Source organism: Natator depressus, chromosome 14, assembly GCF_965152275.1.
Source record: "Natator depressus isolate rNatDep1 chromosome 14, rNatDep2.hap1, whole genome shotgun sequence".
In the NCBI taxonomy this organism is placed as follows: Eukaryota; Metazoa; Chordata; order Testudines; family Cheloniidae; genus Natator; species Natator depressus.
The window spans coordinates 44,447,154-44,473,711 of record NC_134247.1 but is presented as its reverse complement, the minus strand read 5'-3'; the positions used below and the strand labels follow the sequence as shown (position 1 = coordinate 44,473,711).

Genomic DNA, 26,558 nt, shown 5'->3' with positions numbered 1-26,558 from the left:
AATCTAACAGAGTTATCTTTCAAGGTGAGTTCGAGGCAGAGAAGCTGAGGTCTGTAGAACCCTTTCGATTGCACTTGACTTTCCCCGTGATCAAGTTTTTAATCGGTGAGCAAAACAAACCGCAAAATCTGATTCAGGGTAAGCAGGTGGGTTTCCTGGCCTTGCTAAAGAAACTTAGATAAGGGCAAAGATCAATGTGTGCGTAAAACTCTAAGACTGAAGAGTCTTTAGATGCTTTAAGGTTCATTTGCAAATGTTGCTTAAGGGTTTAAATCCTCTTGGACTCACTTGCCAGCCAAGTTACAAGTACTTTTGTGGAGGACAAGATGTGTATTTTCCCCTAGTTTGAGAGGGGCTGGGTATTTTCCAGCTACATCATCTGTTCAAACCATGGCGGCGGAATCTAAATAATTGAAATGTATAAAGCCTCACAACTAACGAAAAATTAATCGTGTGATGCCATGGAGTGTTCACTGTTCCCCTCTTTAATGATTTGCTATTTACTTCTTTTGTTTTATAAAGTTTGCTATGACTTTGTCAGTCCTATAAGCGAACAGTGTGAAAAACCAACCAACCAAACAAAAACCCTTGTATTTTTTTCCTTCTGTTGTAATTTGCTCATAATCATGGAGTTTGAGGCTAGAAGGACCCTCTTGTTTTATTCAGTCTCTCTTCCCTCATTCTAACTTAGAGACAACTGAAATTTTTCTAATGAAAAGTTTGTCAGAAAACAGAATTTAGTTGACCATTAACTTTTTTTTTCCAGAAACTTCGTTTTCAGTGACTTCATATTTTAGTTTTCTGAAGGGTTTTTGTTTTTTTTCCCCCCAACACAATTTCGGGGGGGGGAAGCCCCCGTGGTCTTCAGAATTTTGTAAATGTTTTGAAATTGTGCTGGTTTTTTTGTTTCTTCTCTCCACTTTCTGGCTGCCTTCCAACTTTTGCCACATGGAAAACAGTAAGAGCCTTTCTGAAAGTAATACTTTCACTTTTAAACGTTAATGTAACACAAAGTATTCCTTAAACGACCCTCCTACAAACCCTTTCTCACTCACGGTCACCAAAGTGGAAGAAATGGGGAACGAATAAAAACACGTAAGTGGGGAAGGAAGTTTTGCACTTAAATTGTTCCATTAGGATGTTTAAAAATGTTTGAAAGGCTTTTTTTTGTTTCCTGTGGAAACTTTTGCAGGACAAACTGCTGCTTTTCCAGCTACTTTCTAGTCTATATTGTTTTGTTTTTATTTTTTCCTCTGGCCTAGCACCATCTGATGGGCCGGAGTAGACATTGCAATGCCTAGGTTTGCTGCAGGGCACCCTAATCTTCTGCTGTGTAGCTAGAGTGGAGACCAGCGCTGGGAGAAAGGTGAGTCAGAAGCAAATTGTGTATGAGATTAGCTGGGTGACTCTTCCACACTATCCCCGTGGGAAACACTCACTGCAAAGATTAAAATGGAGTGGGGGAGCTAATATACTAATCAGTGGTACAAACTCAATACAGGGGTTCTTGTATAGATTTAATGTATCTAACTCTGTAATTACTTGCACTTGTAATTAAAATCATTAATTAACACTCTGAAGCCCGTGTTCATGAAGATCTGTCCTACAGCCATGGCCTGCGAAGTGCAGCTCTGCGTACGTTCCATGCGTATGTGCGTTTGCATGCAGACAAGTTCATTCTGTGCTTCCACGTGCCCCTTGGGGGTAGCTCTTTCTCTTGTGTATTTCTAAAGCGTCCCAGCACTGACAGAGTGGAGGGTGGCGTTTTCCCAGGCCCAGCGACGGCCCTCCACCTTTGAGAACTTTACCCAAAGCCCGAACCTTAGTCCTGTGTGTCCCTTAATCAAATAGGGGCTCCGTTAATGCCATTTATATCAGGACCGCTTCTCTCTGGCAAATCCATTTAAAGGTACCACGGCAGATTTCACCACGAATCTGATTCTCCTTCCACACCCCACAGCTGTTTCCAGTGTCAGGGACCGATAGTGAGACCCTGCAGAAAAACAAAGAAAGTCACCAGGGGCATCTAGATCTATCACCTCGCTCCTAGAGCAGGACTTGCTTGTTGTTTAGTAGCACTTGATTTCTCGCCCCCCCCCCACACACCCCGCAGGGTTCAGATACCTCACCAAGCCTGTAAGGAGCTGGTAGGGAGAAAGAGAGAGAAACAAACCAACTGTGATGGGGTTAGTCGTGTGGTTTCATGCACGGCAGGAACGTGCAGAGACAGTGTGGGGGGAAAAGGGTGACTGCCAGTGTAACCCAGGCCTGCTGGGGGTTGTGCCCTGTCCCCGTCTAGTGGCCTAGAGGTTAATGAGTCTGCTACAGCCTCGCTTTTAGCTCATGCATCAGAGCAGGGCTAGTCAATTATTTGTTTGCCAAGGTCCAGATTGCTTGGTCAAAGCCTAGCCAAGGGCCGGACTCCAGAGAAACCTTTTTCACACCACACTAACAATAATAAGTAAACTAAAAGATTTAGCGGTCTGTTCAAAAGCATCTGGAGGTCCAGGTTTGGCCCACAGTCCGCCTACAACCTACTCCTGCAGCAGATTCTCATGCGCTAAGCTTCAGAGGTCCCAGGTTCGATCCCGCCCGCCAGTGACCAGGCTCTGGCGCCGTTACCCAAGAGCCTCATCAGAACAGAATCTCAGTGGACGGGGATCTCTGTCACAAACCTGCCACGAGGGTGGGAGAGGGCGGCCCTGGCTACCGAATTACTTACCCACCCACTCTGCTGGGCTTAGGTGAAACGCACACACCCAGAGTGAATGAGAATAGACTCTGCCCATCTCTCCTCCGCAACTTTGTTCCCTCTAGCTGTCATGGGCTCCCCGAGTCCACCAGATTAATTATAAGTCATGTACTCCGCTTCTGCATAGGGCCTCCCATCAGCCAAACCGTGCCTCGCTTGACAGAGCCTCAAACTTTCTCTGCCCCTTTTTTTTGGGGGGGGGGGGTAGGTGGCAAGAGCAGGGAGCATGAGGGAGAATTACTATCACTGTCGTGCCTAGGAGCCAGGATCCCATGGTACGAGGCACTATACGTTAGTTACTAGGAGTATTACAGTAGCACCTTTGAGCATCGGCGCCAACTTCTCCTGGCACTGGTGGGTGCTCGCGCCCCCCTGCCCTGGCCCTGCCCTCCTCCTGCCCCCACCCTTCCTCAAAGTCCCCACCCCAACTCCGCCCCCTTCCTGCCCCTATTGGACTCCTTCCCCAAATCCCCGCCTCTTCCCCTGAGCGTGCCGCGTTCTCGCTCCTCTCCCTCCCTCCCCCAGCTTGTTACGGCACAAAACAGCTGTTTCGCGGCAGCAAGCGCTGGGAGGAGAAGCGGGGACAGCGCGCTCAGGGGAGGAGGCGGAGGTGAGTTGAGACGGGGGGGCGGAGTGGGGAGCCAGGCTGCCGATGGGTGCAGAGTACCCACCAATTTTCCCCCGAGGGTGCTCCAATCCCGGAGCACCCATGGAGTCGGCGCCTATGGCTATGAGTGCCAGTCTGGGAGCAGGACCTGGGTGTGCTAGGAGCTGTACAAACACAGAACAAAAAGACCGTCCTTCCCCAGAGAGTTTCCAACCTAAGTATAAGAACAGATGGAGACAGACCGGGGAGTACAAGGGAACAATGAGATGAAGGTCAATGGATGACATTGCAGGTTGCATGCACACCTATCGCATTGGAGTAAGACTGCCGTTCCAGCTGGAGATGTTGCGATCACTCCTTTTTTTGTGGCTCACTTTGAAAATACGGCCCTTAACATGTGAAGCCAAGGACGAAAGTGACCTTCTAGTGCCAGCCCAGCAGAGGTTTGCATTTGGCCCCACGAACAGCCAGAATAATCAAGTTACAAAGTGATTCCAGACTTAAATTCAAAACAGGAAATACTCACCCTGTTTGATTTAACAGGGAACCATCCACCCACGTCCAGTTTCCCTTGGAGGTTGTCAGGTGCAGTCCAATCCAAATAGGGTATTTCCCCCCTGTGATGTTATTTAGGAATGCCTGTAAAGTGTAGGCCAGGTATACCGATAAATATAACTGCCCGTAATTCGAAAGAATTTAGGCTCCTTCAGTTGGTTTTGAAATAAATGGATATAAGGAGCCAAAATTACCTTCAAGGATCTAGCCCTAAGTTTTGAAGTTCTGTGCCCAAAAGAAAGCAGAGTATCAGACATGCAGGACCCTAGATACTGCACCTATGTCTCTATAGCTCTATATCTAGTAATGAGTGAATAGACACAGTTGTGGCACTGAATTTTAGCTGTCAAACTCTTCCAACTACATCCCCGTGGCGTTTGGAGTGGAACTTTTTTAAACAGTACGTGCACAAAGGGCCTTGCACCTCTGTATACACCTCTGTGGACGTGGGCCTTCGTTTACGCTCAGGATCATCAGAAAATGGCCAGTGGGATTTCACTGTTTTCACGTGCTCCGTACGGCATCTTAAGCCCAACGCTGGTTTCCCGTGGCGGTTGTTTTTACACTCAATCCTCCGCACTTATCTTCTGGAATGGAATGATTCTAGGGTTTCCTGTGGGTGTTTCCATCCTCCGGAGAACTCTTCCCCCACCGCGGGGAACCAGCTTGGCCTTTGCGAGTCTAACCTTACAGCCCAGGCCTCGGGCTGGTTGAGCTGCCAACGTAACTCTAGAATAACCAATTACCATAACGTGAGGTGATAGCCTACCCGGTCCAGGGATTAGGACGCTTGCTGTGACTCAGGACGCCTGGGTTCTGTTCCCTGCTCTCCCACAGACTCACTGAGAGATCTTGGGGCAAGTCCCTCGGTGCCTCGGTTTCCCCAGACGTACAATGGGGAAACTGAGACACAAAGGGAATTGCCCATCTGTCTATTGGGGCTGATACTGCCCCACTTCACGGGGTGTTGAGATTAAAGCATGGGAGGTGGTCAGATACTACAGAAGTTGGGGGGGGAGAGGTTAGAAGAGCACTGCATTTTGATAGGTTAAGCTCGACATCTCTCCAGCTGAAGTTCCTACGCCCTACTATTGACTTTACCATTTCACGCTGGTCCTGGATCACGAGCATTTGAGAGCTCTTCACCGAGCAGTCGTCACGACTCTCGTTCCAGTTTTTGCTGTCTTTAGAAACCCAGTAGCACTTGTCCCCATGCAGCAGCCAGGTCAGGGGACAGAGTCTGCACCCGGGGGCCTCTGGAAGGGGAAATGTAAAGCGTTGAATTTACTGGGACTAAAGACTCAGCAAAACTGTGCAAATGGTTTTGGAGCCTCCCGGCTAAATATGGTAACCAGGGACTTTTCTCTCTTGTAGAATTTCATCTGCTGAGAGAAAAGCCAGAATTGGAATCGCTGGGGGGTTGCAGGTCCAGATAGAGGGGCACCAGCAGAGCTGTGGGATGGGGGCACCCCAGGGCTGGGCTTGCAGGAGTTGTGAGTTCGAAGTGAGGGGCGCTGGCGGAGCTGTGGGGTGAGGAGAGCCCAGGGCTGGGACAGCAGGAGGCTGTGGGTCGGGACTGAGGGGATCTTGGTTGGGGGAAAAGGGTGACAGGGACCCAGATGTGAATTAAGGTCTCCTGGGGCCCTGGACCAGAGCAAGTGGGGAGGCCCTGGTGCTGGGACTGTGGCCTGCTCCACCCCTTCCGTCTGCGGTCCCGTCCCCGTCCGGCCCCTTCTGCCACATCCCTGCCCCCATCCAACCCCTGGCCCTGGCTCGTTCCTCCCATTCCCCATGGCCCCACCCCTTTCTGTCCTGCCCCCGCCCCTGCTTGCTCCTTTCTGCCCCTTCCCCCCACTGCGGGGCTGCGACCAGAGAAGCTCTGTCCCCCAACTCCTCCAGCCCCAGGGCCACGGTGGGGGCGGGGGGGGAGGATTTTTCTGTGGCCCCCAAATTGGCTGCAGCCCCTAGGCATGGGTCCCCTGGGCCCGTGCGGTAATCTACCACTGCAGGGCTCCCACCCCGACACCTCCCAGCTGTGTGAACGCCCCCCATCAGTAAACCCTGCTCCGAACAGTGGGTCAAATGCCCCCAAACTGCCTTCTCCTGGAGTTCGGGGAGGGGAACCAGCCTCTCAGCCTTCCCTCCCCCATCCTCAGCTGCCAGGGCATTTCAACTGCTACAGGAATTGGGGGGAGGGGAGGGGAACCACACCCACCCTGACCTACCCTGCTTCTCTAACCAGTTCCCTTCCCTCTTCCACCCCCGTCCGAAATAAGGGGAAGCTAACAGCCTGCGTGGGAGGGTCTGCTGGCCTTCGAGATGATTGTGATCATGCAGCCTGATCTCCTGTGCAAGGCAGGCTGGAGACCTTCCCCAGCCCAGTAGCATCTGCTTGAGCTGGAGCACGGGGTGGGGCTGTTCATTTTTCAGACGAGGTTCAGATGTGCAGGTCTGCAGCGAAGGAGCCTGGAATGGCCCAGATCAGCCGCGCCGGCATTCAGGGGAGCTTGCCCGCAGAAACCTTGATGTTGTGGGACCACGCGAGGCTGCTCTCGGCTTGACCCAACCCCGCCCCGGATCTGCGAGCAGCACCCGTGATTTGGGTCGCAGGGAGCTCTTCCGCGGACGGAGCCGGGTGGGCGGAGGGGAGTTGCGTTTACCTGCTGAGCTGCTCCGGGGGGAGTCGCACAGACGCTGTCTTAGGTGAGACGCCAAGCTGGAGTTGCAGTCTGTACCATGGCCATTTCTCCCGGTGACCCTGTCGCTCTCGGGGGCCACGGAGGCTGTGCCGGTCTCTGCTTTATGGCAGGGGCCCTGAAAAACTTTATAGCAGCATCGGTGTGAATGATTTAGGGTTGGAATGGTGAGAACACGGGGTTGTAATAGACCAGGGATCTCAAACGCAAATCACCACGAGGGCCACATGGGGACTAGTACATTGGCCTGAGGGCCGCATCGCTGAAACCCTTTCATTCAACGATACAAAAGTATAGTCAAAAATGAAGAGTAATATAGTATGCTCTTAAAAGTCAATGTATGAACTTTCTTAAAACTGTAACGCGAAGAGGGGTTTTAATAAAATATAAACACCTGTAACTATTCCTTATGTGGTCAGTAACACTGATGATGATCTCTACACTAACAGTCTATCATCATAGCTGCAATGGCAGGAACTTTTTAAAGTAACTAGTCATACAAAATACGTTGCCACTTTTAACCAACATTCTTCCCAACTACTCACAGCAAAGAATCACACATGCTGAACTTCATACCTCAGACTGCTCGTCTCGTCCATGAGGCCCCGCCCCTGCCCCGCCTCTTCCCCGCCCCCGTTCCACCCCCTTCCCCAAATCCCCACCCTGACCCCGCCTCTTCTCCGCCTCCTTCCCTGAGTGCGCCGCGTCTCCGCTCCTCCCCCCTCCCTCCTGGAAAGTCCTAAGCGCTGCCAAACAGCTGTTTGGCGGCGGGAAGCACTGGGAGGTAGGCAGAGGAGCGGGGATGCAGCGTGTTGGGGGGGAGGGGCAGGAGCTTGGCTGCTGGTGGAGTCGGTGCCTATGGAGGGCCACAGGAAATAATTCTGTGGGCCGCATGTGGCCCACAGGCTGCATGTTTGAGACCTTCTGTAATAGACTATTTTTGAAGGTCTATTGACTGGTAGGGAGTGCAGGGGCAGATATGGGGATAGATAGATAAGGTGGTGTGGGAGAGAATGGATGGATAGATAGATAAGATGGTGTGGGAGAGAACGGATGGATAGATAGATAAAGTGGTGTGTTGGGGGTGGATAGATAGATGGCTGTGTACAGGGATGATTAGATAGAAAAGATGGTGGGGGGGTGGATGGATAGATGGCTGTGTATGGGGTTGGATAGATAAATAAGGTGGTGGTGGGAGGGTGGATGGATAGATAGACGGCTCTGTTTGGGGATGGATAGATAGGTAAGGCAGTGGTGGGTGGCTGGATAGATAGATGGCTGTGTACGGAGATGGATAGATAGATAGATGAGGTGGTGTGTCGGGGGGTTGGATAGATAGATTGCTGTGTATGGAGATGGATAGATAGGTAAGGTGGTGGGGGTGTGGATGGATAGATAAGGTAAGGCAGTGTGTGGGGTGACAGGATGGTGATAGATTGATAGATAATGGTGAAGGGACAGATAGACAAGGTGGTGTGGAGGGATAGATTGTTAGATAAGGCAGCATGCAGGGTGCTGGATAGATAGAGAAGGCGGTGCGGGGGGGGATAGATAGTCAGATAAGGTGACATGGTGGGGGACAGATAAGGCAGTCTGTGTGGGGATTAATAGATGGATAGATCATTCATTACAAACATTCAGGTCCATTCCACATTAGCAAAGGGAAAGTTGTCCTGAATGAGTCACTTGAGTGGCATACGTCAATGTTATCTTGTTCATGTGACATGTCCTGCTTGGGTGAAGTATCGAGTCATCTCTTAGCAACTGGAATAGAATCCTAAATTGAGTTCCTGCCCCATGGTTACAGCATTAGCCTGGGACCTGGGAGACGTCCCTGCTCTGCCACAGGCTTCCTATGTGACCTTGGTCAAGTCATTTTGTCTCCGTGGGCCTCAATTTCCCCATCTGTAAAAGGGGATAATAGCTCTGTCTCACAGAGGATTAATTTCAAGGTTGTTCAATGTTCAAGATTGCCTGGTGCTCAGGAACTTGGGTAATGCGGGCCTGAGGGAGAGCGGCACTGTGGAGGGACACAAGAATGTTGGATACCTCGCCGTACCCCCAAACAAGTGGATGGGTGGCCTCGAGCTACTCACCCCAGACGCTCAGGGCCATCATAGCTCCCAGCAGGACGACGTTTGCAGCCCAGCTGACCCTCTGAGCTATCTGACGCCAGCGGGGAAAGTGATGGCATTCTGTAAGAGTGATGGCATTCCGACTAAGCACTCTCTGCTAAGGTTAAGTGAGCTAATAATAATTATAAAAGGGGCTGGGGCTTAGTTAGCTCCTGCTGGTTCAGTCTGTCTTTAAAAAAACCCTCCAAACTGAGACAGGTCTCCCTTATTGTGATAACAGAGACCAGTTTGTTAGACAGAAATATGCCATGCTTCGGAGCCCCCCAGTGACTGTCTAGCCAGAATGTTGCATTGTAACTTCTGGAACAATAGAACTGATGAAGACTATGAATTTTCAACAAAAACAAAACAATTCCCCCCCATCACCAAAAACTGAAATATTCTGATTTGGAAATGTTGCTTTATTTCCTCGTGGGACTTGTAGTTCAGGTTCCTCCGCTTCTCATTCTCCTCTGTAGGCCAGGCTCCTGGTTGGACTACATCTCCCATGATACCCTGTGGTCTCCTCTGTTGTGGGGGGGAGAAGATGGGCATCAGTGTGTCCCTGGCCCTGGTGCATCATGGGAGATGTAGTCCAGCTGGGGAGCCCACCCATAGAAGAGACTGGGCACATGAAGAAACTAAACTGCAATTCCCATGTGGCACCAGGGCAAAGAGTTTTATTTTCAGGCATTCTGGTTTTTTAACCAAAGAACTGACATATGTTTTCTGCAGAAAGCAAATGCTGCTTGCAAGCAAAAAATTATCTAGCCGAAAACCCAATTTTCCATTGAAACTTGACTCAACAGAAACATTTCAACCAGTCCTCCCTGTGAATTAGTAGCACACGGGCTTACACCTCTTAGGCCTTCGTTGTCTAATATGACTCTAGATGGTCTCAACGTCCATCTAAATAATGGATTCGTTTGTACTCCTGCTATGATTCATGCCTCGATATCTGTCACCCACATTTTTTCCTACATTACCAGGCCAGTATATATTCTTATCAAAAACACACGAATGTGTTAAATCTTGTGACGCAGGCAGCAGCTCGCAGCCCTGACTGGTAGCAGTCCAGTCGCCTGTGGAAGAAAGGAAGAAACACGCAGGCACGAGTCGGCCTCATTGTGGTCTTTGCTCCTCTTTGTGCTCTCAGCCTGTGACCTACATGAGGCTCCGCACAAGGCCTGGGGTGTGAAGTGAGAACTCTGTGGGGAAAGGCTACAGAGATGAACGGCCAGCTGTCACTGAGCTGAATCTGTTGCTGGTTTAATTGTGTCAGTTTAGTTTGGTGTCAGCCCTGATGGGAACGCTGGGTGAATACCGTTACCAAAAAAAAAGAGCAACCTTTACTCTCGGATGTATTAGCTGGAGCGTTGTAAGCAAGACGCGAGGAGTATGGTTCTGCTCTACTCAGCACTGATAAGACCTGAGCTGGAGTACTGTGTCCAGTTTTGGGCCCCACGCTTCGGGAAAGATGTGGACAAACTGGAGAAAGGCCAATGGAGGGCAACAAAAATGAGTAAAGAAAACAGGACCTACGAGGAAAGATTAAACAAACCCATTTTTTTTCAGTCTGGAGAAGAGAAGATGAAGTGGGGACATAACAGACGTTATGTACATAAAAGTTTGTTGTAAAGAGGAGGGTGATGAAGTGTTCTCTTTAACCACTGAGGACAGGACAAGAAGCAACGGGCTTAAATTGCAGCATGGGAGGTTTACGTTGGACATTAGGAAAAACTTCCTAGTTGTCAGAGTAGTTAAGCGCCAGGGACCTGGGGAAGTTGTACAATCTCCATCGTTGGAGGTTTTTAAGGACAGGTTAAACAAACACCTGTCAGGGATGGTCTAGAAAATATTTAGTTCTTCCTCAGTGCAAGGGACTGGACTAGGCAACCTATCGCGGTCCCTTCCTGTCCTACATTTCTATGAAATTCTGAAGTCAGTGGGAGTTCTGCTATTGATTTCAGTGGGGCCAGGACGACACCGTCGGCCGTGGGGCAGGGTTAAGGCCATGCAAAGTGAATGCTACTCCACTTGGGGGGGGTGGGGGGATGAGAGCTTTAACGGGCCATGCTGCCCCTAAAGTGAGGGATAGTGGCTGAACAGGAGTGGATGATTCAGTGTTGCCTCTGGTAGAGCCCTGGTATGAAATTAATTTGCCCCTTGCAGCCTTCAGCTGGGGAGGAGAGGCAATAAGGTGGGGTCGATTTTGCCACCCCGGAGGGGGACGGGAATTCCCCCCAACCCCAGGAGGGGGTTTAGCTGTTACAGGCAGAGCTGTGTCATAATGCACTGCGGGAGGTTTGTGGGGATGTGTTAATGTGACCGATGCACTTTGAGTATTGGTCACACACAAGAGAGAAGGAGAGTGATTTCTCTCTATCCTATGCAGAATCGACCACCTCCAGCAGTAGACACTGGAATCATTACCCCTCATCTCCTCTTGCCCCCGACCCCCAGCAGATCTTCCATGTCTTCCTGCAGCTGACGCCCCCAATCTCTCCACCCCTCTCTGTATCTCGTCAGCCTCTGCCAGAATCTGGTCCCAGCTACCCTAGGGCAAATACAGAGTAAAGCAGTTAACTGAGGAGAGTCACTCCAGATTTACAGTGGAGTCACTGAGACAAGAATCCACCCCTGACTCCACTGACTGCAGTGGGGGTCGCTCCAGATCAACTAAGATCAGACTCCAGCCCTGAATCTATTGATGTCAGTGGGGTCACTGCAGATTTACACAAGAGGTCAGAATCCGGCACTGAGAGCTCACTCTGGATTTGCACCGGTCTAACAGATGAGAACCTGGCCTTAATTCTATTTCTGTTAATGATTCAATGTTTGTGTTATAGTCATTCCTAGCGGCCCCCTTGCACTGAGCGCCGCTGTACACACACGGTAAAAGAAGAGCACCTAAGATTTTGCAATCTAGTTTAAGAGAAGATGTTACAAGGGAACAAATCAACAAGACCCCTCAAGGCTCCCGCTAAAGTAACCGAGAGCTGAATCAGTAAAACACCGAAATCCTAGTCCTCCCAGATTCTCGTGCTAATTTCCGCTCATCCTTCCGCAGACCTGCCCATTGCAGCTCGTTCTCTGCTCCTCGATTTGCCCCCATCTGTCCCACACACAAATCCCATAACGAAACCTGTACAATTCCCTTCTTTAACCAAGAATCCTTAGAGGTCCTGTCCTACAACTCGCCTACATTCAGATCAGCGTGTAAGACTACAAGTGGCCATGAAGGGTTCTGAGACACATCACTATTCAGCATGTTCTCAGAGTGCGCTCTATTGTGTTAAAGGATTACAGATCCCAATCCAGACCCATGGGCCAGTGCTTCACCTGACACTGAGCAGAATCAAGGTGCTGTACAATCTCCCTTAAAATTCCCTGTGCTGCGGCATGCCTTAGAAATACAGTATCACGACCATCGTGAGAACATAGGTGGTAAAATCCACTTACTGAGGTGGTGAGCAGGTTGGGGTCGGCTGGTGAGGGACGAATCTCCACGGATGTTTAAATCAGCATAGACTATTTCCCCAGCCATGGCTGGTTCAACCGAAGGCGAGTGCACGCCCAGGGGCTGGGGCTCTGAGAAAGGGGCAGCTGCTTCTTTATATGCGAACGGAGACAGGTGACTCAGCCAACATCAGGAAGTGGTATCAGGCAGAGGCTGCTCAGTGTTTTTTTTCCCTTCCTTACTGAAGGCTAATGAAGACACCGACTCCATATTTTGCTCTAGGGTGATTATGTTGCAGAGCCAGAATTTTTGGGGTGAAAGCATATTATTATGTTCATGGCATATCCAGAGACAAATTAGATGAAAAACATAAAATATTGTTGATGGAAGATTGCAACGTAACAGGACTTTAATGCTGAGAATTTAAAACGATGACAATAAGAACCCCAAAACAGTGAGAGACAAAACAGGCTGCTCCCTAACGCAGCGAGGCACAACTCAACCCCACCTTGTGCAAAGTCAGTGCTTTTCAAACTCACTGCTGAGACCCATATTGCAGGCTTCCCTACACAGTGCCTTAGCCTGCCAGCAGGACTAGGAACCCCCCGGAAAATTTTAAGTGATAGTTTTCAGAGTAGCAGCCGTGTTAGTCTGTATTTGCAAAAAGAAAAGGAGGACTTGTGGTACCTTAGAGACTAACAAATTTATTTGAGCATCAGCTTTCGTGAGCTACAGCTCACTTCATCAGATGCATGGCTGTAGCTCACGAAAGCTGATGCTCAAATAAATTTGTTAGTCTCTAAGGTGCCACAAGTCCTCCTTTTCTTTAAGTGATAGTGTAACCCACACACCATCTGGGTGTGGTGTTCTGTCCCATCTAGTGGCACTGAGACCACTTAAAGAGAGAGATAAAAGGAGTCTGCTGTACGGCCTTAACTAACAGCCACTCGGCTTTTAGCTCAAGCACTAAGATCCAGAGGTCCCAAGTTTGATTCCGCCTGCCGACGACTGGGGGGGGTCGGTCGGTGTTACAATAGCATATAATTTTTTTGCACAGGTTTCGATACCACACATATCATGGCTGTTCCTGCGGCAGCAAGAAGCCGCTGCCTTTTGTGTGGGAAGCAGCAGCTGTGAGCGCTCAAGGGATGAGCCGCACAGCGGGCAAAGCTGGGAAATGGTTTGACAATCATGCTGGGCCTGGCATTCATAAGGTGTCAGCTGGCTGCGGCCATCTGGAACCGAGGCACCTCCAGCCCTGTTCGCCACAGCCGTAAGAGAGACATACGCTTGGTTTGATGTCTGCGGTGATCATGGCTGAGTTCCCCTTTGTGGGCTCTAGCAAAGGCTACTCGGCAGGAGGCTGTGAAGATGCGGGTGCGTCTCCTTTAAGCAGGCTGCTCAGCGGGCAGACTGGGGGAGTTTCCAGAGAGGAAAGCCCCTCTGGGCAGCACAGCATGTCTTCAATGAGGCAGGGGCTCATCCTGAGCCCTGCCTCAGTCAATGTACACCTTCAAAGGCCATGAAAGTTTTGGGGAAGCTGAAAATGGGGCTGAAGAAAGATCCAGTTTCTTTCAAGTTCCCCAAACCTTTAAGAAGCTGCAAGGAGACAGGTACCCCCAAACTCCTTGGGAGCCCTTAAATTGCTAGGGGAAGCCCAGTCCAGAAGCCCCCTCTTTCCAGCCGATCACCCTATATCACCTTCCCTAGCAGCCCCTCTTCCGTCCTTTGTCTTTGATCCCAGGTAAACAGGTCACCTGGGCCCTCTCTCTTCCGGGGCCCTGTCTCTTCCATCCTTTGTTCCCCACTGTCTGGAACTGTCTGGTCAGGTCACCCAGGGTCTTCTCACCTCAGCCCTTTGTCCTCCCACTGGCCAGAACCGGCTGCCTTCCAAAATGAGGTGGGCCTCTTGGTCACCAACACGACGACTGAGGCCTGGTCGAGGCTCCAAAACTATATCGACCTTGCGACATCCTTCAGGGATGTGAAAACCTGAAGGCCTTGGGTGCCGTAGTTAGGTTGACCTAGCCGCTGGTGTGGATGCAGCTAAGTGGCTAGAAAAAATTCTTCCATCCACCTAGCTCCTGCCTCTTTGGTGTGTGACCGCCCGCTCCAAGGCCCTACCCCCGCACCTCCCTGTCTCCCCAAACCCCGACCCTCACACCGCCCATTCCTCCCGAGGCCATGCCCTCACACCGCCCCTTTCCCCAAGGCGCCACCTCTTCCCCCATTACTCCTCCTCCTGCTTGCTTCTTTCCACCCCCTCCCCTGTCACTTGCCCTTTCAGCCAGTAAAAAGTGGGGGGGCCACGGACCCCGGCTCCCCTCATCCCGTTCTGTGCCCGCAGTGGGGGCTGAAAGCCAGGATTGAGGGCACCGGCAGAGCTGTGAGGGGATTGGCCAGAGCTGGGATAGGCGGGGGGCTGTGGTTTGGGATAGAGAGGTCTTCACAAAGCTGGCGGGGGTGGGGGGGAGGCCAAGCCCTTAAGCCGCCCAAATCTCACTGGCATTCAGAAGCCTGCCTTAAACTCCCTCTGTCTTCCTCTGAAGGAGCCAGTCTGCCGGGGCATCACTGCCCACTGCTGCCAGTTCGTTCCCCTCGCTGCCCAAACCGTTTGTTTTCCCAAGTATTTCAGGGGTGGGTAGGACCCCCGCCCCCCGGGGCCAGATCCATGACTTTCAAGAGCTAGGCCCAAGTCCCTGGCTTCTGACCCTCATAGAATCATAGACTATCAGGGTTGGAAGGGACCTCAGGAGGTATCTAGTCCAACCACCTGCTCACAGCAGGACCAATCCCCAATTTTTTGCCCCAGATCCCTAAATGGCCCCCTCAAGGATTGAACTCACAACCCTGGGTTTAGCAGGCCAATGCTCAAACCACTGAGCTATCCCTCCCCTCAGCCGAAAAGGAGCGAGTGGCCTGCAACAGTAACGGTGATTTCCTTAGCTAGCCGCGTTGAGGCCTGAGAGATTATTTTTAGAGCGGCCGCCCGCCCGCACTCTGCTACTAGGCCTGTTTCTGTGCTATTGTTTATTGGGCAGCTCGACAGGAAATTGCAGCCCCAAAAACCTCAGCACGGGGATCAAATCCCACCTCGCGCCAGGGCTGACTTGATGCCTGTTTTCCCGTGCCCTGCAAAACTAAGGGTGTGTTGGCGGCTTTCGAAATGGGCCCCGCTTTCCAGTGCTGCTCGGGGAGAGGTAGCCGCCAGGAGAGCGCTAGGATACACAGGGCATAGGCAGCGACCACGGTCATAGAGTTTAAAGCCAGAAGCAGCTAAGGCCGAAGGAATCCTAGGATATTCCCATCCGAGAGAGAGTTAAAGCTTGGGGGGGAAGGGGAGCTGGTTTCCTTACACGATCACTGTGGTCTGTGATTTAACTTTCTTTTCAGATCACACAATATAACGTTGCCTCTTTTGGGCCAAGCGGTTTGCCAATATTTGGAGCTCTAGCCGCTGCTGGAGACAGGAGCGACACAAGGTCCCTCACCAGCACCCAAACCTTGCCCCCCGCCCCATGCCACCCCTTCTCCCTGAGGCCCCGCCCCCACACTGCCCCTTCCCCTGAAGCCCCACCCATGCACCGCCCCTTTCCCCAAGGGCCCGCCCCTGCTCGCTCCTCTCTGCCCCCTCTTATCCCCGTCGCTCACCCTTATGGCCAATAAGAAGTGAGAGGGCATAACCCTTCCACTTTTAAAAGTGATGGGGCCACGGCCTCCTGCTCCCTCCACCACCGTTCCGGTGTCCCTGGTTGGAGAGAACATGCTTGACTAGAGGGATCTCAGGTCTGATCCAGTCTGGGATTCCTACTGTCCTTCTGGTCAATTAAAACCTTTGTGGTGTTGTTGGGAGGGAGGGGGAGAGACCTGATCCCAGGCGAATTATGGGTCGGTTACCAGCTGACAGCTCACATCTTGCAGGAGAGGGGACACCCAGTCTGATCTCAGTGATCTGGGTATAAATTCGGAGTGGTCCCACTGCAATCAGTGGAGTCTGATCTGGATTCTGATCTCAGTGACCCCAGTGTAAACCCAGAGTGACTCCAATGAAGTCAGTGGGGCTGGATTCTGATCTCAGTGACCGCAGAGTAAACCCGGAGTGACACCAGTGACGTCAGTAGGGCTGGATTCTGATCTGAAAGACGCCAGTGTAAACCCAGAGTGACATCAGTAGGGCTGGATTCTGATCTCAGTGACCCCAGCGTAAACCTAGAGTGACACCAGTGACGTCAGTAGGGCTGGATTCTGATCTGAAAGACCCCAGTGTAAACCCAGAGTGATGCCAGTGACATCAGTGGAATGGTTCTGAATATACACCATTGTGAGAGCAGCATTTGGCTCAGTGAAGGCGGTGAGGTGATTGCTCTGGATTTACACCAGTCTAATGGAAAGCAGAATTTGGCCAGTTGCGGGGCTCAGCCAGCTGCTGATACCGAAGGCAAGAGCACTGTAGAGTTTCTGTTTCTTTTACACGCTGGGGAAATCCCCATGCACTTGATCTGGCCAGGGTCCTGCTCCCACCAGGGCTCCTGGTGCATCAGGGGTTTCCCAGCCTGTGTTTCCCCCTGGAAAGGCGACGTTAACCCCTGCCTCACCAGTGACCCCATCACTCCCATTTCACAGCGCTGATCTGCTCCCTTGGCCCAGGCTGTTGCTCCGCTCTACCAACGCGAGCAGGCCTCAGTATTGGAAGGGGAGAAAGGGCACATGTATGTGTCCCTTAAACTAAAGGCATGGTACCAGGGTGGCGCTCACAGGAGGGGAGCATGTGCCTATTAATTGATGGGCCTGTTACCTGCTGTACCCTGGAACTCCTGCAATTAACCAGCTTAACTCCAGGGAGAGCAGGTGTCCCTGAAAGCCAGGAACATCTCTTGGTTTCTGTAATGCCCCCAGCCATACGCCGTCGAAGGGGCCTGGCTGTGCAAGAAGCTTCCAGAGGAGACCAGACACAGCGGGCATCTGCCCATCTTCAGGAGACACTGCAAAGCTACTCCACCATAAGTGAGGCTCAGAATTTGAACACCCCGTTTATTCCCTCCAAAAACAAAAAGACCCTCCCTCGAGCAGGGTTCTGATCCCATAAAGGGAGAAGAGCCAGAGACACCGGGAAATCCACTAGGGACTTTGCTGTTGATTTTTCATGGAAGGTGCCCAGATACCATGGTGATGGGCAGCAGGATGGAACTCACTGGGCATGTCTACACTGCAGTAAAAAACCAGCTGCACCGAGTCTCTCAGCCCAAGTCAGCTGACTCGGGCTCGAGGGGCTGGGGCTGCGGGGCTATAAAACTGCAATGTTTTATTTGGGTGGGAATCTGAGATCCTGCCCCCTCACGGGGTCTCAGAGACCAGGCTCCAGCCCCAGCCCGAACGTCTACACTGAAGTTTTATAGCCCGGCAGCTCGAGCCGCCTGACCTAGGCCATTCACGGCCGTGCCGCGGGTTTTTTGTGGAGGTGTAGATGTACCCTCAGACAGCTAGACCTGCAGGGTGCCAGCAAAAGAGAAGGGGGGGTTGTTAAGATGAGGACAAAGAGTGGGTACTTTTCTCTGTCTCACCCTCTAACCTTAACTCTGCCCCTTTTCACCCCTCTGGGAGTTCACAGCACCGTACCAGCCCCTGCCAGGCAGTAGCAATACCCACCCGATCAATATCGCTGCCCAGTTCACATCACTGGGTCCCAGGGTGTAGACTGGGAGTGGGGATGGGGAGCAGTGCTGGGCAAAGAGAGAATGACAGGTCTAGTAGGGGAGGGGGCAAATTCTGATATAATCCCCAATCCTCCCGCACCATTCCCAAGAGAGCAGCGTTAAGATTGGTGTGGCAGTTTCCACCTTCACTTTGCATTCCCCATTCCATTCCCCCAAAGTTCACATTTTAGGAATTCCGTTCTTCCATTCCAGCAGGGGCCAAGGAGCACAGGGCACCTTCATGATTTGTGTGAATATGGATCTTAATTTCTATTTACAGTGCATACCTGAATTTAATGCCTTACCCCATCTGCCTAATTATAGCACGGGTTTAAATTTCTTCAGCTCTTTCCCTGGCTAAAGCTGATTTCCAGGAAGCTAGCGACAGAAAAAGGTGAGTCAGGCTCTGGCACCGAGTTTAACTTCCATTTATGAGAAACCACTGGAGAGAAAATAACAACTCTGGCTGGGATCAGCTTGGCAGAAGGCGAACTTGGCAGCCCGGTGCCATTCAGCTTTCTCTGTCCACCTCCCTCTCCCCTATGGATCCCGGAATCTGGTTTGTTTAGCTAGCAAAGAAAAATAGAAAGTTTAAGGGTGCGGGAGATAGTGCCCCTGGTAAACAAAGGAGACAAAGGCAGAGCATGAATTGTGAGGAAATCCGTTTGCTGTAAGTGTCTGTGGCTGTCAAAAGCCTCTTGTGTCAGGTGGACAGTGATCCCAATGATCATGACAAGGGAGAAACCAATCGCTTTGCCCCACTCCCTTCCCAGCCATGAGGGGATTTTCGCTTGACTCAGCAGATGCACGTTATCTCAGGGGCTCCCCTGCTGCAGGCTCTGGGGAAAGTTGGTTCACTCTAGCACTGCCACCGAAGAGGAAAGATGGCAAAGGGACATCTCCTCTGGCCACTACTGCTCCTCTTGATAGTAACCACCCAAGGGAAGCCAGTCACCACCTCAGGTAAGTGACCTACCACTTCAGGAAGGTCCCCCCCCTCCCCAGGCAAACAAGGGGCCTGACCCCACCCTGCCTGCTTGGAGAATCACAGCTGCAGTACCCAGCTTAGCATAGGGAACCCCAAACTCCAGCCCTCCAGGACTCTTTCTAGGCAGCTGAGCCCAGAGCCACCTCCACCCCCTTAGGGAAACAGAGGAAGGTTCCTCCTATTCTACCCCTACTCCAGCTGGTGAGGAGATAAATGGGGCAGGGAGGCAGAGATGGATTTGAGAGGGACCTGGATGGAACCAGTGGGAGAGGCAGGTTAGGGGAGGATGATGGATGATGTGATGGAGACAGGAGGGCTGAGGGAATGGGTGAAAGGGGAGATGGATGGATTTGGGGAGGCAAAAGGAGGCAGGTTCTGAAGGGAGGCCAGGGATGGAGGGGAGTTTCTGACAGGAGGGGCAGTGGGTATGGATGGATTTTTAAGAGCCTGAGGGGGCCAGGGGTAGATTAGGGGGTTCTGAGAAGAGAGCGGAACGGGGATGGATGGATTTCAGGGGTCCCAAGAGGAGGGCTGGGTGGCATGGATAGATTTGAGGATGGTAGCATGGATGGATATTTGGGGGGGATTGTGGATGGGGCTTGGGGGCCTGGATGGATTTGTGAGGGTCAGGCTGAAAGGAAGGGGGGGTGGATGGGTATTTGGGGGGCTAACAGGAAGGGGAGGATGTGATCCTGGATTGTATATCTACTAGTTCTTTGGGCCAGGGACTGGCTCACTGGTATATGCATGTACAGTGCCTAGCACTGTGGGGTCCCAATCCCTGATTAGGCCTCTAAACTCTACCATGGCATCAGCCTGCAACCCAAACAGCAGAGCAGATGCTGAGTGATTCTGACACAGAGACATTTGAAAGGGGATTTAATAACATCGAAGGGCTTCTGCGCAGCCAAAGAGGGGAGCCGGAAAATCCCCAGCTGGGCAGTGTGATTTTTCAAGACCATTTGCGGGTAGCAAGGAGCCGTGGTGGATTACTGGGGGAAACCCAGCACGAGAGGAGTTATAGATGGTTGAATTTTATTTTATTTTTGGTCAGAAAAGGGTTTTCAATGGAAAAAATGGCTTTTCGACCCATATGAAAAATGTCTACAATAAAATAATTGTACCACTCAAAATTCTGTGCTTTTTGACAACAGACGATTTCTACTGAATTGATTCAACATGACACATATTCAGTTTGATTCAGATCACATGGAGTTGAAATGAATTTGTTTGTTTGTTTGTTTCCTTTTTTAGTGGGTTCCTTTTCACCCCCTTTCCAGTGTGTGTGTGGGGGGGAGATAAAGAGAGGAGGAAGAAAAAGAGAAAAAGGAAAAAAATCCCCCCCCCCCCCCCCAATGAAAATAAAAACATTTGTTTCCATTGGATTAATTTGATTTAAATGGAAATAACAGGGTTTTGGTCTGAAATGAGTCGAAATTAAACTTTGGTGAGAATTAGAGAGAGTCCCAGAAAATTTGTCAAGAAGTTTTTTTTAAAACAGAACAATGGTTTTGTCAAGCTATGTGAAAATTTTCTAGACAAACGTTTGTACCATTCGGATTTTGACAAATTGGAAACTGTATTTTGAATGGATTCAAACGGGAAAATATTGGCTTTGATTCAAATCAAATGGAATGATTATGATTAGGGTTTTTGTTTTGTTTTTGGTATTTATTTTCCCCTTATCTCCACTTTTCCAGAGGAAACTGGTTGCGGGGGGCGGGAGAAAAAAGGGGGAAATAGCCCTCAAAAATGAACATCTTTATTTGTTATTGTTGTTCTAAGTCCATTTTATTCAAACTGAAACTAATATTTTGGTTCGACTACATTCTAAATGATTTTTTTTGTTTGGTGGGGAAAAATCGGAACAAATGCAGCAAGAAATTTTCAAGTGAAAATATAGTGATAGACTCAAAGAGCTCAATCTGTTTAGCTTAACAAAGAGAAGGCTTGGGGGTGACTTGATTCCTGTCTGTAAGTATCTACAAAGGCACAAATATTTAATAATGGGCTCTTCAGTCAAACAGAGAAAGATAGAACACGATCCAATGCCTGGAAGTTGAAGCTAGACAAATTCAGACAGGAAATAAGGCATACATTTTCAAAGAGTGCAAGTAATTAACCGTCGGAACAATTACTGACAATTTTTAACTCAAAATTGGATGCTTTTCTAAAAGATCATCTCTAGGAATTATTTTGGGGCAGGTCTCTGGCCTGGGTTATCCAGGTGGTCAGACTAGATGATCACAGTAGTTCCCTCTGGCCTTAGCATCAAAAAGCATACGTTTTTGGCATAAAGAATTCCTGGTGTTGGCCATTCCTAGTGGAAACGTTCGGTTTGGAAACCCAGAACTTCTGGCCAAGAGATGTAGGATGTTATCAGCGACTCTGATTTTGCTGCACGGCAGAACGTGGCCCTTGACAGTTTTCATGCGGTATCATTCTAGAAACCCCAGACTGGCTTCCCTCAACCTCACGCACACACAAAGCTAGCTGCAAGCCCACATCCTACTGGTGAGGGTGATTAACCAACAGCACAAACTCCTAAAGCAAAGGGGTGTCTTCTCCAACGTCTCAGTGCCTTCAGATCCAGCCTGGACATCTCGCTGGAAGACGCTGGAAGACACAAGTTTCTGGGTTCTGAACGGGGCGGGGACTGGGTGAAATTCTTTGTCCTATAAGATACCGGAGAGTGGACTAGAGGATCTAACGAGCCCCTCTCTGGCCTTGAAATCTACTCATCAAACCCCAAGCTCCTATCACCATCTCTGCAGTACCACGTGCTCTCCCCTCCCCCTATAATCAGCTTGTTTTTTAACCCTTGCAGTTCCCGTGGTTTGTCGGAAGGTCTCCTGGTCCACGACGGAAGGAGGCTCTGTGTGCATCCCTCTTCACACTGTCGAGACGTCCTTCCACGTGTATCGCCTCGATGGCTCCGCCTCCCGCTGGGAGGAGATCCTGGTCTCCCTCAATGGGATCTCACAGCCTCCCCGCATCCCCTTGGCTGAGAAGATCTCCGTGTCCAGCAGAGGCTTCGAAGTGGAGCACGTGAGCAGAGGAGCAGAAGGCAGCTACCAGGTGGTCTCCACGATCACTGGGGAGTGCGTGGCTCACATAGACCTGGGAGTGCTGGGTAAGTCCTGTGCTCCCCCCCGCCCCCAGTCCCCTAGTAACTCTGCTCAGTGCACGGCCTGTGTAGAGCATGTGCATGGAGCCAAGCAGCTCAGGGGATTGTTCTTTCCCGTTCTAGCCCACGGAGGGCTCACTGGGAGCATAGCAGCTGCGTCCCTGGCTGGATAAACGTAGCTGGAAATGGCTAATCTGTGTTGCACATTCTAGGCTTGGTTTCTAAAGGCACAGCTCGCTGCAGAATCTGGGGATCGGGGGGTTAAAAAAATAACTAGGTCCTTCCAGCATGAGGACAGACACAGAAGACCAGAGATGAGACCATTTTTCTTTGCCTGCGCTGCCAGACAGCCCACACCCCCAGCAGAGGATCAAAAAGGGAATTATCTCAGCAGCCTAGAGGCAGCCCTGGGGGTCAGGGTCACGGGGGAGGCTGTGCCCCAAATCCCCACTCTCATCTCTTACCCCCTTCTCATTTCAGAGCCGACCCCATCTCCGCCTGTCCTGGGAACCCCGCCTCAGGGAGAGGGAGACCTCAGCAAGAATGAAAAGGGAGGTAAGTCAGTGTAATTGGCAGCCGATGTTAGACCGTGGTTAGAGAAGAGAACTTGGCGTCAGGACTCCTGGGTTCTGTCCACACCTCCAGGAAGGGAGTGAGATCTAATGGGTTGGGAGTGCGGGTGAGGGGCTAGGATTCAGGACTCCTGGGTTCTAATCCCAGCTCTAGGAGAAGAGTGGGGTCTATTAGGTAGTGGGGTGGGAGTCAGAACTCCTCTTTCTATTCCCAGCTGTAGGAGGAGAGAAAGGTCTAATGGGTTTTGGGCTGGGGGGCTGAGATTCAGGACTCCTGGGTTCTATCATAGGCTCTGGGAGGGGAGTGAGCTACAGTGGGTTGTGGGTGGGGGAAGATACTCAGGACTCCTGGGTTCCATTCCCAGGTCTGGGTGGGTAGTGGGATCTTTCCTGCAAAAAGTTTTGGTTTTGCCAGATCCGCCTTTTTCCAACAGAAGAATGTTTCGGTGAAAAATTCCAACCAGCTCCCAGGGGCAGAGTTAAGGTGACGTTGCCGGGTTAGCATGCACCTTAACTGTATTTCATGGTTTTTAGAGGTTTAAGCTTAGCAGCTCTCCACGTGCTGGAAGGGCATGAGGCAGCGCTGGGCAGCCTTAACTCTCCCTTCACGACGTTTTGGGGGCAGTTCATTGGTACTGCAGCAGCGCCGAGGAGACCCCCGTCATGGCCCAGGACCCCAGTGCACAAGGCGCAGCGAAAACACAGGACAAAAAGATGGCACCTGCCCCCGTGAGCTGACAATCTAGGAACCTCTTCTCAACGCTCCCCTTCTCCTCTTTCATTTCAGGGACTTTGAGCGACGCGGCCAGGATTGCGCTGGTGGTGGCTGGAGTGTTGGCACTGCAATTCCTTCTCTTGCTGCTCGCTGTGTATATGACACTCTCTCTGTGTGTATAAATAAGGGAGCCGCCCAACGGAGCGGACGGAAACTGAACCCCTGAGTGGCTACGGATCAGGAGACCGAGTCAACAACCCCTTTGCCAAGCTATCCTGTGACAAGGTATACATAGGACAGAGGAAGGCCATTTTGTGACTCATAAAACCTCTAAGGGTGATGGAATCTCCATCCTTAGAAGTTTTTAAGGCCCAGCTTGACAAAGTCCTGGCTGGGATGGTTTAGTCGGGGTTGGTCCTGCTTTGAGCAGGGGGTTGGACTAGATGACCTTCTGAGGTCTCTTCCAACCCTAATGGTCTATGATTCATTCCAGGGATTAAGCTGCAAAGATATGGGAGAAAAGAGATCTGCCCTAGAGGAATGGATCCCAGGATGCAGTGCTCTGGGAGAGAACCCAGGCTGCTGACTGTGCCTAGAAATCAAAGCCTTGAAATGGGGTGGGAGGGCCAAGGCCGCCCTCATCCATCAGGCAGAAGGAATCCTGGGAAATGTAGTCCCAAAGGCATGCTGGGATTTGTAGGCCGCCACAACAGGGCATGCTGGGAACCAGGGGCAGCATATAAAGAGCCACCTCCTTCATCACGAGGGTGGCTGTATGTAGCTGTGGTTGTTCAATGGACATTTAAAATCTGTGAGCTGCTTTAAAAATTTCATCCTTCCCGCTGCTGGGTGTTGAGTTAACTGCCCGCACGTGGGCATTTGATGCTGTTAAATGCTTATTGTTATTTGACTGCAAGTCTAATTGTTAGGGCACCCATGGCTTTTTCTATTTGTTTTTTATACTTTAATTTATATGCAAATAAATATTCCTTTACAACAACACAGGCTCCAGTTGACTCTGGCCATTAATCAGCAATTGGAGGGAGAACAAGGGACTCTAAAATTTAGACAATCCAAAGGGAAATGAGGGACATGCAGGTACCTCCCCCTTCTCAAGGCCCAGCTATTTGCCATTTAGCCACATGCCTTGCCCTTCACTCAAGCCAGGAACTGAAGGCTGCAATCTCATCAGGCCAAACTTCTGGTAATCAGGCCATTTGCTGTCTTTTATGCAAACAGTGCAAGGCACGTTAATCAACAAGTGCATTGCAGCATTTGCATGAAGCCTCCAGCTTTCTGGACCAGCATCAGCTGTTAAAAGGCATAAACTCCTCGTCCTGCATGAGCTGCTGTCCTGGCAGCTACATCTGAGCCAATTTCAGGCTGCAAATTCAGCTAGAGTTCATGGGAAATCAGCCAGCAGATATGATGCAATGTGGCCTCAGCTGGGAAGGGAGCAGTTGTCCTTTGATAGCTGCTTCTGCCCTTCAGCTGAGTAGATTGTTGAGTTCAGCTGCCAAAAGAAAAACAGCAAGGGTTAGACAGCGGAATGGCAGGATCAAAGCCCTCGGCATCAGCCAGGGGTCCACCAACTGGAGATGGGGAGAAATGACCTCCCTGTCCCTTCCCCCGACCCACGCACCCACTGGAAGGGAATATAGGAACAGCATGATCTAGTGGGTAGGGGCATTGGCATGGGCCTCAAGAAGCTGTAGGTTCTAGTCCTGACTCCTATCTAAGGCCTACCCATTCTTTCCCCTGTTTCACAGCACCCTCAGGAAGGAAATCCAGTAGCTAGAGCATGGGACTGGTAATCAAGTCACATATGTTCCATTCCCAGCTCTAATGGGATGCTGCCATGGTGTATGACCTTGGGCATGGTGCTTTGGGCCTCTGTTTCCCCTCCTGGTCAGTACCTGTCTTGACTATTTCAGTGGTAAGCTTTTGGGGCAAGGACTGTCTCTTGCCGCGTGTCCGTGCAGCGCCTGGCACAATGGGGCCCTGATCTCAGCTGGGGCGGGGACTGTCTCTCCCTGTGTGTCTGTGCAGCTCCCGACACAACGGGGCCCTGATCTCAGCTGGGGCAGGGACTGTCTCTGGCTGTGTGTTTGTGCAGTGCCCGGCACAGTGGGGCCCTGATCTCAGCTGGGGCTTCCATGTGCTACCGTAATACACATAATAATGGAGCCATCTGTATTGTGCATTGATCTCTGGAAGATCAATTTGAAATAGAGAAAGTTTCTGTTGCCCATCGGCAATGTGGACACAGGGGGCCTTGACTGACTAAAAAATTAATTTTAAAAATATTTGCTACTTTGAAACCAGAAAATGTTCAATAAAAACCTGATGGAAATCATTCAAAACAACCCGAAAATGATGAAAGGCTGAAAAATTGCCCTTTTAAAGCTCTAATTTGGCACAGGCTGATACGCAGTGGAAAGCCGATAGCCTCAGCGCAGGCTCAGCCCTGGATCGGGTCTGACTTTGTAGCTGATGTTTTCCGAAAGGCAGAATCGTGCCGGGTGAAGGGGTCTCACAGATGCTGCCTCTGGGATGAGAACCTGCCCAAGGATGGGAGGCAGGGAGAAGTGAATGGGAGAGAGCTCCTATCTAGGGCTTTTCAGCTGTAGATCGCAAGGCGCTTTACAGGAGGCCAGGATCATTATCTCCCTTTGTCAGATAGGGAAACTGAGGCACGAGGTGGGGACATTGACTTGCCCAAGGTCACCCAGCAGACCCATGACAGAGCTGGGAATAGAGCCCAGGTCTCCGGATCCAAAGGCTCGTGGTATTGGAGCTCACTGGAAGCACGTGCTGCCCTCCCGCTCAGCTGCTGGGGGGAGGGGCCATGACAGGAGTGGGCGTGGCCAGAGCACTCTGCACTCCAGGCTGTGAAGTTGCTATAAGTTACAGCACCCCCGAGGCTGCTCTAACTTATCCTGGGGTATGCACCAGCCCCCAGAGCAGCCCAGAACCTGGGAGGTGCAATGGCACCTTGCATCTCTCTTATTCGTAGATAGCCAGAGGCCGGTTTGGTCCCTTTCACAGACCAGGGCCATCCTAACTTGTACCCCTTCCGGGCCATCACTAGGGAGAAGCAAAATCACCATAGCCCCTCCCACTTCCAGCCTTCTCTGCTCCAGCCACCCATCCCTGCTGTACCCCATGGCCATGCCCCTGCTGGCCCTACCCTCCTCCAGTCCCTAACCCTGCTCCCCAAAATACCCCATAGCTATGCCCTTGCCTCTTCCACCCTGCCCCACTCCCTGTGCTGGGGAT

The 26,558-nt window shown here is 51.0% G+C and overlaps 1 protein-coding gene across 1 annotated transcript; it reads right to left on the bottom strand.

The window, feature by feature from the left end:
- Positions 1-833: 833 nt before the first annotated feature.
- Positions 834-12,271, bottom strand: LOC141998657 (killer cell lectin-like receptor subfamily F member 1). Its single transcript, XM_074971530.1, has 6 exons — positions 12,187-12,271; positions 8,707-8,805; positions 6,575-6,736; positions 5,016-5,170; positions 3,886-3,998; positions 834-1,993 (listed from the first exon to the last, which is right to left on the bottom strand). The coding sequence occupies exons 1-6, from the start codon at positions 12,269-12,271 to the stop codon at positions 1,870-1,872; spliced, it is 738 nt and encodes a 245-aa protein (XP_074827631.1). The 3' UTR covers positions 834-1,869.
- Positions 12,272-26,558: the final 14,287 nt, after the last annotated feature.